General features: G+C 48.0%; 1 protein-coding gene across 4 annotated transcripts in view; it reads left to right on the top strand.

The window, feature by feature from the left end:
* Positions 1-11112, top strand: part of LOC139746521 (uncharacterized) — a 90627-nt gene extending 79515 nt beyond the window's left edge. For all 4 annotated transcript variants that reach the window (XM_071657844.1, XM_071657842.1, XM_071657843.1 and 1 more), the window contains one exon: positions 1344-11112. In XM_071657844.1, coding sequence (XP_071513945.1) covers positions 1344-2876 — 1533 coding nt within the window. In that variant the 3' untranslated portion in view covers positions 2877-11112. The remainder of the gene's footprint in view (positions 1-1343) is intronic.
* Positions 11113-13105: the final 1993 nt, after the last annotated feature.

The following is a 13105-nucleotide window of genomic DNA, read 5'->3' as shown; positions in this document are numbered from 1 at the left end:
TGGGGATAATCAATAGATTTTATACTGAACTCACACTAGGGTGCTGAAATTAATCCTTGACTCACGCTACAGGAATGACATTCCTCCTGAAAACTCGCACTACTGGACTGAAATTCATCCTCAACTCACACTAAGGGACTGACATTCGTCGTTAAACTCGCACTACGAGACTGAAAGTCGTCCTTAACTCACACTCAAGAGCTCAAACTTTACCCTATACACTCAGCGTTGTGCGTCACGATGGGCGGGGCCATCGCTCAGCATATTAGGCGGGTCTATGCCGGTCACCCAACACAGTGGACGAGTCCTGGCCAACGCAGCGGACGGGTCCTGGTCCAGCACAGTGGGCGGGTCTTGGTCTTGGTCCAGCTCAGTGGGCGGGTCTTGGTCCAGCACAGTGGGCGGGTCTTGGTCCAGCTCAGTGGACGGGTCCTGGTCCAGATACTGCAAACTTGTCTTTTAACATTTTTTTGCTAGGGCCCCTGTGTTTTGTGAGGTTCCCTTGCTTTGCGGTGGCCTCGTGCATTGTGAGGGGCCCTGTGCTGTTGGAATTAACTTCCCTAATCTATTGCATTGTTGTTTTCTTGTATTATAAAGTATAATCTTAAATAATTGTTAATTGTTTAGTTCTAATGAACCAGCGTTTGCTTCTGTGATAGTATAATAGATGGCAGTAGTTTGGAGAAAAGGATCGAGGTAATCCTTTAACGTGAAAGGTCAGATGCATTATTTCTTAATTGTGAAATATCTTCCAACCCCGTGGGAATTAACGTAACAATCATTCGACTGAAGAATGACCCAGGAGTCAGGTGTACTAAGATACAAAATACAATGAATTTAGAACCTGTGACCGATCTTGATTGAAGACTTTTGTCTCATAAGTCCCCAAATGTCTCATGTGGAGGGAATTAAAGCGCCGAATGAAGTTCTCTGATGAGGGAAATAGTCTCCAGTGGGGCCGTGGGACTCGAACCCGGTCCACTGAAATGGTAGTCGAGTGAGAGCTGCCGCTATCTTGACCTGTTGACTGAGAACTTCCAACCACTGACCATGTCTGTTGATGACCCCAGACCTCAACCTGATCTCCCAACCATGGGCCATGTCATCTGATGACCCAGACCTCACCTGACCTCCCAACCATGGGCCATGTCAGTTGATGACCCAGACCTCCCAGCCATTGACCATGTCAACTGAAGACCCAGACCTCGCCGGACCTACCAACCACAGACCCTAACAGCTGCTGATCCAAATCCCACCACATTGCTAACCACTCCCCATGTCCTTTGCTGAGCCAGAGTTCACCAGACTTTGTAGCCACTAACCATGTTCTTCTTTCTTTCCAGATGGAGGAGAAGGTGGTGGATGGTAAAGAGAAGAAGTACGTGTTATACACGGTGGTGGGAGAGGAGCGGGGGCGCGCGGGCGTGGGCGTGTGGGTAGTAAGAGTCCTCTTAGGGACTCTGCTGCTCGTTGCCCTGGCGGTGGTGCCGTACTTGTCCCTGCGGCTGGCCCAGGTGAGCGACCGCACCCTGGTGGTCTTCCAGCCCGTGCCCGTCAGGAACCACAGCCTCCACCACCATCAACACCACGTACTGGAACATGGCAAGCAAGGACACGTGGACGTGGTCAGCATCCTGCAGAGCGCCGCCCTCACACGTGAGAACTACACTGCTGACTCTACCAACACCACTGGTAAGGCTGCCCCTGCTGCTCCTGCTGCTGCCCCTGCTGCCCCCGCTGCCCCTGCAGCTGAGACCAACGCCAGCACTACCAGCAGTACCGCTGGAGGGATAGTCACGCTCCATGAGTCCGCCGTGACACTGGCTGTCATGGAAGACACGAACGCCACACGCAAGAGGGACAATGACACTGACGATGAAGACAGCGGCGAAAGCGAGGAAGACAGCAGTGAAAAGACGACCGTAGGAGAAGACAAGAAGGAAGTAGAGGAAAATTCCACGACAGAAGACACCGTAGGCACCTCAGAGGCTCCCGCCTCGATAGCTCAGGTGGCGGCCGTCACAGTCGTGGCCAGTCCCTCCACTCCACCTGTAGTCGTAGACAACACGACAGCGGCGGTTACCACCACACCTGCCCCTCGGAAGGACGGCAACGTGACCTCTGCTGCACCTGTTCCCTCTACGGCTGCCGCGCACGTATCCACCCAAGCGGCCTCCACTACCCAGAGCCCAACCCACACCACTGGCAAAGTCCCCTCGACAAAGCTGGTGAACGTGTCGTCCGTTCCTAGCACCCTGGTTCCTAACACTACCACCACGCCAACCACCACCACCGCCTCCACCAGCAGCCGTCGGCCCCTCGCTCACAAGCTGGTGTATGTCGCCTCCACAGCCTCTGGCAACCATGTGGGTGGCTTCTGCGTGTGGAAGACGGACACCACCATCACACACTGGTCGTACTTCTACGAGAATATCCCCATCGAGTACCAGAGCCACCAGGATGCTTCTGACCATGAGATGAGGGGAATGTTGGCTGCCGTGCGAGCGTGGGCACCTCTGTGGAATGACTCGCATGTGGTGCTCCGCTCCCACCATCCAGCCATCGAGGGCGCCGACCATCCAACTCGCCGCGCTCTCTCCCACGAGCTCGAGAAGCTGTCGGAGGGCCACTTCACCTACGAACTAGAATGGCGACTCAGGAAGACGGACCGTGTGGTTGACATCTCCTACTCCCTCTCCCGGCTGCACCGTGACTACAGCCACTGGTTCCGCACCTTCCAGGAGCGGGTAGACGAGCTGCTCGGCCCACAAGATTGGAGAATCGCAAAGAAGCAGAACCGCGAAGTCATATCTCAAGAGTTCTTCTACACCGACTACCCAGAGGAGAGCAGCAGTGACGTCCCTGGCAAGAAGTGAGCCGCAGCAGAGGTCCTGGAACCCACACACAACGCCAAGCACAAGCAATCGCTTCGTTCCAGAACTGGACATGCAAGTGGAACATGATTAAAATTTAGTGATTAGCAGACACTGCAGTGACGTATTTCAGCTGTCACGAGGTTTAAAAAAAATTATCCTTCTTCTTGGCGACACCTACTGGAGACCACCTTTGTGATACTGTTGATTGACTACCCGAGAGGGTCGCTTGATTAATGTGATATTAAGTCTGGATGTACTACTCAAGGTCTCCTACCTTTCACATATATAGATCGAAGTAACTTAAAAAGTCAGTACAGTAGTTAGTTCAGAGAAGAATAAAATCATGCCGACACCCTCCGGTGGAGTCCTCCTGGTATCATATATAGGTAATTACAAAATCTTCCAGCTAGGAGGTAACCTTTCCTCATCTAAAGTACAGGAAGTATGAAATTCTGCAAACATGGAGATGAAACAGACACTCTGATTTGGGAGGTCTTTTTGTGGAACCATTCACTAGACTTTTGTCAATTTTGCCTAAGAGGAAATAATCCAATACCTGAGGATTACTTTGGAGATAATGTATTTCGTTCATCATATACTCTTTCTAAGCATTTAGATCATGATTTTAAAGGGGAGGTGGGGTTATTCTTTGAATGGATAATAACTCATTAAGAAAGTGACCGGCTGTAGATGTAGAAAGGCACACTCATTCGACGTCCATTATGTAGAAACCAAAGGAATCAGGCTCGGGACAGGAGTAAAATATATATATATATAGTTCGAAGCAGTAAGATTTACAGGGTTGGGCAGGGGGGATGAAGAAGGCATTATGATATAGGGGGGGAGGGGGTTTGTTCCCAAATTGAGATAATGACAAGAGCTTATTTGTAGAGCTCGTGGAATCCTGCTGAAATCCGACTTTTGTGTGTGTGGTAGAAGGATGGACGTCAGGGATTTCCACGTTGAGGGAAACCTGTAGAGTCTACAGAGGTATTCTTGTATATTATGGGGTTATTATGTACACAATGCTCTATGTTGAATTCAGGGGGTCGTAGAATGTTAGATTATGGTCACTATCAAATTGTTCACTGTAAAATAGATTGTACTAAGTGTTGGGTGTAGAATTTTATCGAAAGAGATCACAAGGAGGCCGTGTGGTGTGTTGTCCTTGCTGTGTGGTACCAGCGTTGGAGGTTTGGAGTAGTGAGTCAAGTGGTGCGGGCGTGGGAATTGTTGGAGGAGGAGGAGGTGGTGGTGGTGGTGGTGGTAGCAGCAGCAGCAGCAGCAGCAGCAGCATGACGATCGGGTGACTGTGCAGAGGCGGCCTCAAGTGTTCTCCGTGGGCCCCCCTCCTCCCAAAAGGTACTCACTACTCAGCTGTACATAGCTAACTCAACTTGCTTCTCTCTCTTCGTCCTTACCTTAGGTGTACTATGTATGCAGATCGTTCCAGCTAAAGTATACTCCAGAAGTTTAATAATCAAAATTTTCACTGTGGAATCACTTGAGTGCACCGCAAGAGCCACTTCGAGGGTGGTGTACCCCATTTTTTTTTTTTTTTTTTAAAGAACATTCTCATTGATTGATTTGTGTCCAAGAAAGACTCGTTTTCTTTTCTTCCCCGTAGCTCCGAGAAGCTGGAGGTGTGTAAAGAGTGCTGGTGCTTTGCAACCATTTCGTCGGCTCCTCCTTTGTCTCATTAGGACGTACAAAAATGACTCCTCCGTCATTTTTACAATCGACTGAAATTCCCTGTCACCCTTCCTCCTAAAACAAGAAGAAGAAGAAGAAAAAAAAAATGACCTACAAGAGGAGACTGGAGCATTTGAATAACAAAAAAAAAAAAAAAAAGGCGGTTTGTAAACAAAGAATCACGTGTCTTGCACTCGTCCCGCGGGCTGCGGGCGCGCGCCAACCCGCAGCCCGCGCTAGCCTAGTCCAAGCGTTCGTTAGACTCCTCTCGCTGCTAGTCCCCGCCGGCTGCGGGTTCGTGATCCCGTAGCCTGTACTAGTCTAGTTAGGTGTAGCCCCTCGCTGGTAGTCGGGGTGTACAAAGCTTGGCCTCACTCGCGTTTTCTTTTCCGCGTCCTAGAGATAGACCTGACCCGTGCTCCTTGGACCACACCACAGCCTGGTGCTGGGTCCTTACTTACCTCCTTCACTTCTTCCACCCACCATCCCTCTGTGCTCTCATATATATATATATATATATATATATATATATATATATATATATATATATATATATATATATATATATATATACGTATTTCATTTTTATATATTTATCTATGCATTCATATATATATATATATATATATATATATATATATATATATATATATATATATATATATATATATATTAGGCATTTACTTTTTTATATATTTATCTTTTCACTAGTATATATATATATATATATATATATATATATATATATATATATATATATATATATATATATATGCAAACAAATAAATGTTTGTCTGAGGTATGTGTGCTTGTTTTCACCACTTACTGACCGCTGTTTATAACAGGTCAACAAACTAGTTCATTTGTGCCTGTGATATGTGTGGACATTATTTGTTTGGTTTCACCTTCACAGAATACACTGTTCATGATGAATAAGCATTATGACCTGCATCAGGAGAGACAAGAGCAAATGTTTATCTGTGATGCAAGACGTCTTATTCTCACTCTCACACAACCCTGTTTTAGGATAACTTTTCCCGTTTAGTATGATACAGCGTAATGCAATAATAACACATGTCCAAATGTTGCTCGGCCTCCCGGACTGAAATTGTATCATCCTCACTTAATGTATTCCAGTACTGATCTCAGAACACGAGTGTATTCCTGTTCTGATCTCAGAACACTAGTGTATTCTTGTACTGATTCACAACACTAGTGTATTCCAGAGCTGATCCACAGCACTAGTGTACTCCAGTGATGATCCACAATACTAGTGTATTCCAGTGCTGGTCCACAGCACTAGTGTATTCCAGTGCTGATCCACAATACTAGTGTATTACAGTGTTGGTCCACAACACTAGTGTATTCCAGTGCTGATCCACAATACTAGTGTATTCCAGTGCTGGTCCACAACACTAGTGTATTCCAGTGCTGATCCACAACACTAGTGTATTCCAGTACTGATCCACAACACCAGTGTATTCCAGTGCTGCTCCACAACACTAGTGTATTGCAGTACTGATCCACAACATTTAAATTTGCACTCTGTTGTCAGCAGGAGCAGGAAGGCTTTGCAGGGCTGCGGCGGACCCATTCGGCCAAGACGCGTCATCGGCCTGGGGGTCCTCTTGACACTATCCATGATTTAACTCGCGGTCAATGATGCCACATCCCTGGAGCGAACCCTGGCACGAACCATAATGTTGGCGCATCTGCAGACAGCGGAGGGGAAACGGAGAGAGAGAAATACCATGGCATAGGACGTGGGTAATGCGACTGTATGACATCTGAAGTCCTGACATGTACGTAGGTAAGGATGGTCTGAGAATAGTCAGATGGGCGGATCATGTTAGAGGCAGACAGGAATAAAATCTGTTAGTGTTAGGAGCATCAGGATGGCACAAGAGGTACCATGGGGTTCAAGGATGGCATGTCAAAAGGTACCTCAGGGATCCTAGAATGACACAAGAGGTAGCGGTACCTTTTAAGGTAGCGGGAGAGTAGCACACTGTGGTCTTGAGAACGTCAGTTATGGTGAATTTGGAGAAGACTAGACTAATAGCAGGAGCTGAGATGAGGGAGGGTAGAGCTAGCGGTAGGGGCCAGGATGAGGAAGGGTAAAGGCCAGCGGCGGGGACCAGGATGTGTAAGGGTAAGGTTAGTGACAGAGGCAGGGATGAGGGAGGGCAAGACTACTGGCAGAGGCTTTGGTGAGGGAGGACTGGATTGGTGGCAGGGGTTGGGGAGAGGGAGGGCAGGACCAGTGGCAGGGACCGGATGAAGGAGGGTAGGACTAGGGCAGGGGTCATTTTAAGGGAATGCAGGATTAGCAGCAGGGGCAGGGGTGAGGGAAGGCAGGACCAGCAGCAGGGGTCGGGATGAGGGAAGGCAGGACCAGCAGCAGGGGTCGGGGTGAGGGAGGGCAGGACCAGCAACAGGAGCCGGGGTGAGGGAGGGCTGGATAAGGAAGTGTTATCACCATCTTACATTAGTGCAGATCAAGTCGACACGGGTTCACTAACGAGGCGCACTATTACCAAGCGAGCATGAGGTGGTGGAGCACCATGGGCATGATCTCCTCCCTGTTGTTAACAGAAGCTGATAACCTCCTTGTGTTTATCCAACATATTATAGACCATTTCCTGTGATAAGATCCAAGACAAACTACTTGCAGGCTCGGACGTTGGAAGCGCTGCTTCCTGCGGATATAGCCACGACACGACGCGGGTCCCTCAGTTCTGATGTCGTTGTGGGCGGACAGAGACTGTCGTTAAAGGAGACCACCGTTAAATGTGTGAGGAGGGGGAAAAATTTAGAGGTTCTATAGGCCATGGAGGTGCTTGGAAGAATCTGTGAGTCGGGTGGGTAACGGTGAATGTGTGTTGGGAGGAGGAGAAGGGGGCAGTCGTGGCCCAGCCACCACCGGCCTGCCAACATGCTGCTCTGCACCAGAACACCCTCATGCCTATTGATCCACGCCTGGCTCCACCCTCAGCTCTCTCTCTCTCTCTCTCTCTCTCTCTCTCTCTCTCTCTCTCTCTCTCTCTCTCTCTCTCTCTCTCTCTCTCTCTCTCTCTCTCTCTCTCTCCTTGACTGTCATATTAGCTCCTGACGTACGTAATCCGCTGTACACTTCATTCCCCACCACTGCAGTCAGTCACAGCTTCCACGAAAAAGGTCATGGCTGACTAGTACCGCAGTCTCCCCAGGACCGCCACAGTCACCAGTACCATCTCAGGTCACCAGGTGGCCACCACACTAACCATTTCCCAGTACCACTACATGGCGAAGTCATCATTGCTACAGTCACCAGTACCCGTCACATACGAACAGGTTCCCGGGGCAACAGTCATTTACCCACCATCCCATTACCCATTACCCAACATCTAATCGCTCATGACCCACCATCTGACCAATTACCAATCACCTGATCACTCGTTCTCCACCATCTGACCACCCAACAGCCATGACTCATGAGCCGGCATCCGACCACCCATTACCCACCGTCCGATTAACCATCCACCTTTCGATTACTCATTACGCAACATCCCAACACTCATCACCCACCATCTAATCACTCGTTATTCACCCTCATTACTCAACATCCGATCACTCATTATTTATATAGTACCCACGGTCATTAGTCAACTCCCAATCACTCATTACCCAACATCCAACCACTTATTACCCTCATCCGACTAATCATCCACCACACACGACCGCTCATTGCCCAACATCCGACAGCTCATTATCCATTATCTGATCACTCACTACTCATTATCCGGCCACTCATTACTTACCATCTGATCACTCATTACCCAACATCCGACCACTCATTACTCACCACTGATCACTTATTACATATCACCTGATCACTCATTACGCAACATCCCAACACTCATTATCCACCACTGATCACTCATTATCCACCATCTGATCACTCTTTACTCACCATCCGGCCACTCATCACCCATCATCCGAGCACTCATCACTCATCATCCGACCACTCATTACTCATCATCCGACCACTCATTACCCATCAATCCACCACTCATTACCCATCACCCTACCACTCATTACCCAGCTTCCGACCACTCATTACTCACCATCCGACTACTCATTATTCACCAACCTACTACTCATTATCCAACATCCGACCACTCATTACCCATCATCCGACCACTCATTACCCATCATCCGACCACTCATTGCCCATCCTCCGACCACTCATTACTCACCATCCGACTACTCATTACTCACCATCCGACTACTCATCATCCAACATCTGACCACTCATTACCCACCATCCAATCAATCCTCACTCAACATGTCTCCAATTATTAGTCAGTATCTGACCACTCATTATCCAGTATCGGACCACTCATTTCATTACTCATTACTCACCATCCAACCACTCACAAGTCAACATCTGATCACTCATCGACCCTAATCCAGTCAATCATCCCTGGACATCCCATCAGTCATGACACTCCATCCCAATCCTAAGTTCCCATCTGGCGTCCCTCACTTGCCTCCTCATTACTGACACTCTGATCATCTAGTGTTTTTCTACGGACCTCATCATCCCTCTCCTCCGTTCGTCTCCTCCTCCTGACGAGGGAGGAACTGGTCGCGTCATCGTAAGTGCCCACAAGAACAATCAACAACTTTGTTCTCTTCCTGTATTGTCGGCAACTCTGTTTCTCGGGACACCACCCGGCACTGAAAGGGTTCGAACACTGCAAGAACCCCGACAATGCAAGGATCCCGGCACTGCAAGGATTCAAGCTCTGCAAAGATCTCAGCATTCATTGCAAGGGCCCCCCAGCACTAAAGGGATCCCAACACTGCAAGGACCCCCAGCACTGCAGAGATTGAAGCACTGCAAGGACCCCCAGCACTACAGAGATTGAAGCACTGCAAGGATCCCCAGCTCTGCAGAGATCGAAGCACTGCAAGGATCCCCAGCACTGCAGAGATCGAAGCACTGCAAGGACCCCCAGCACTGCAGAGATCGAAGCACTGCAAGGACCCCCAGCACTGCAGAGATCGAAGCACTGCAAGGACCCCCAGCACTGCAGAGATCGAAGCACTGCAAGGACCCCCCAGCACTGCAGAGATCGAAGCACTGCAAGGATCCCCCAGCACTGAAGGGATCCAAGCTTTACAAGGACCCGAGAGTATTCCCTCCAAAATCTTTATCTTAAACTAACTTTTCCCAGTTGGTGTATCATCATCATTCACTCGCCAGTCTTGGGTCGCAACGCACCATGCAGGTGGAAAGAAATAATCCGGCAGAAAAAGATCCAGTTGAGCGTTTACTCAGCTCAAGCTGGGGAGTAAAGATGGGCGGTAAATCCATGAGGACGATTAAAATAATTCCCTCGGCAAACATCTTTCCCCGCCCCAGATGAGCGATCTCATGTACCATGCTGAACCTTCAGCTATGCTAACTGAGCGATAACTCGCCAGAATGGCGCTTTTGCACAGAGTTTTCTAATCACATTCTGCCTCTGACGACTTCGGAATTCTCTGTGTTTTATTACCCAACATACGTCGTATAAGGTGATGTTGTTAACGTGCTTGGACGGGGTAAGATAAACTCTCTCTCTCTCTCTCTCTCTCTCTCTCTCTCTCTCTCTCTCTCTCTCTCTCTCTCTCTCTCTCTCTCTCTCTCTCTCTCTCTCTCTCTCTCTCGTGCAGTTGCCTCTTTAACAGCTGAACAGGCTCTAGCACTGACCCAGTGGTGAGAGAGCTGAGTGGTCCCACAAAGCTTCCATGGTTAGATCGAGGTTTAGCAAGTCCACGCCTCAGGGAGAGTAAGTACCAAGCTGCGGGCATAAAGGGGTTGGGTACCAAGTTGGGGTGAGGGGAGGGGTGTTGTGGGTTGAGTGGATACCAGGGCGATGGTGGAGGGAGGGAAGCCAGACAGGGGCGGGGGGAATGACCCATATCGGAGGAGGCGCTAGCGCCAGGGGTGGGCGGCTGTCTGGGATGGAGAGTTTTGGGTATTTCAGATCAACGTTGCTCGGCCAGGACTCGGGTGTACGGCGCTCGACCAGGCCTCGGGTGCAAGACACTCGACCAGGCCTTGGGCGCGCGACGCTCGGCCAGGCCTCGGGTACAGACGCATCACCAACTTCAAAAAAAGAACCCTTCCTGCTCCTGCGCGACGCACGTCATTCTTCTGACAAGAGATTTCCGGGACTTGGGTTCGCTCTCAGTATTTCCCCCCCAAGCCATCAACGGCTTCTTACTGCCCAGATCACGTTTGGTGCAAGACTTCTGCTGTTTCAGATCGCAAAATATGTTCGTTCCGATTTTGACTGTGAACAACAACAATATCCCATAAAGCACGCCAAGCTGCACCTGTCAGTAGACCCAGATGTTCGACCACACGCTGGGGACATACATGTTTCACATTTTAGAAATGGTTCATGGTTGTGAAAAAAAAAATAAATCTGTTTTGTTACCATTTTGTGACAATAAGCGATTATCTTTTGTCTGTTTGTATATTTTGAGAATAAAGCTTATGAGGCTTAAACAGATTTGTCTCATTCATCTCCTGTGACTCCTCACTATCCTACAGATACTTCGTAACCAGCTGATAAATAAGGCAGTTAGTAACCCATAATAAAAGAAATACCTACCCAACTTAATCACTTGATTTATTCCTATGTTGATATAAGAAGTTTATCAAGAATATGAACTCATGAAAACATTACTTCATTCTCTATGTGAAAAAGAAAAAGAATGACTCTACGAGCAGCACATTTCCAGGGTTCTATGCTATCAGGAATATCATTTAGTCTACATTCACGTAGACATCACCACAACTTCCATCACCAATACGTTCACGTTCATCTGTGTTGAACACTGCTCACACCCCTGCCACTACACACAGCTTGGGTACCTCTCACATCCCAGGCACTGCTCATAGCTTGGGTTACCCCTGCCATTACACACAGCTTGGGTACCTCTCACATCTCAGGCACTGCTCATAGCTTGGGTTACCTCTCACATCTCTGGTACTGCACATAGTCTGGGTACCTCTCACATCTCAAGCACTGCTCACAGCTCGAGCATTTGCTGGTCTTCCCACATACCCGTTCCTAAGCCTCCATCTCCTTGCACCCTTTACTTTCAAGCATCAAAATAACCTAAATTTTTCTCCACCATTCAGCGAAGAGTTCGCTCCCCTCAATGACCAAACTATCAGCACAACGACCTTCCCATAATCATTTCAAATACCTCACTATTTTCCTTCGACGTGGTGTGAACAAGGCATTTGGTGGCGTTTGTCCATGTCTTTGTGTCTGTCTGTTAACACGACACCTTCGTGATATGTTATATCAGGAAGTTCAGCTGTGGCAGAAGAACACAGAAGAACAGATCCCGGACGCCTCCAGTGGTGTTGTGTTATTCATGTCAAAGATCAGAGGTCATGGTCACCGGCTCACAGAGTTATGAAGACTGGGCGTTGATAGGGCGCGTGAAGCAAGAGTTATGCATTAGTAATAGTTTATATACCACCCGCTCTTCCAACAACTCCCCAACATTTTCTCCAGAACTTTTCGACGCACCTCGAACAAACCTCCAGCATTACTTACTAACAAGACAGCCTTCCTAACCAAAAACCTTTTATAACATTACCACAACTATTCCAGCACTCCTCCAACATCGGTTCTGCAATTCTACAGCACACAAACAAATGCTCCAGCACTCCAACACTGCCATACCAGTTCTCCCGCAGTACCGTTCCATCACTCAAGTGTTCCACCAATCCGTTCCTTTTCTCTCTCATCATTTCTTTCCTTCTTGTTTCACATTGTTACTCACAATCCACACAAAATAATGATACGAGTTCTACCTCATCTTTCCCAAACTCACCAGCTTCTCGTACCTCCTGCGTTCTCCCCATATCTCACTTCGTCAAAGAAAACACGGCTGGATATCTATACTTTTAAGCCATTACAGTTTTAAGACTATAATCAGGAGGTATAAAAGGTGTTTCTTTTTTGTATATATAGCCTTCCATCAAGCCTTGACACACTACTCCCCTAAAATAAATTTAGTCCTTTAACTTCTTGAGCAGTTATATACGACGCTTAAACTCGACGGTGCGACCCTTGGGTATGATGTATGCGACCTCAAAGGGCCAAACCAACATACTCAAAGGTCATACCGTCTTGTTCAAGGGTTGTACCGTCGTAGTCAAGGAGTTCAACAGTGTTTCCTGTCGAATGGGTTCAAAGGTCGCACCTTTTTTAACAACAGTTTTTCAGTCAGAATATCACCCAGCCTTGTTAACAGAAATAGACATTTTCATATCTTCATTCTGGACAGTTTTCTAATAAAATAAACATTCTCTGAGGAAAAAATAAAAGGAAAATGCTTCATGTATCTTTTTTTATCCTCAAATCAAATTTGAAAAAGATTTAGTGATTAAAAATTTATGGCCGTTGTTCTAACGATCAGTTGTCATTCGCTCCGTAACCCTCTAGCCTGCAGTGTTTGTTTACCAGTGCTAAGACGAG

The sequence above is a fragment of the Panulirus ornatus genome, chromosome 65 (assembly GCF_036320965.1).
Source record: "Panulirus ornatus isolate Po-2019 chromosome 65, ASM3632096v1, whole genome shotgun sequence".
NCBI lineage: Eukaryota > Metazoa > Arthropoda > Malacostraca > Decapoda > Palinuridae > Panulirus > Panulirus ornatus.
The sequence above is the reverse complement of the archived record's forward strand: the minus strand, read 5'-3'. Positions and strand labels throughout refer to the sequence as shown.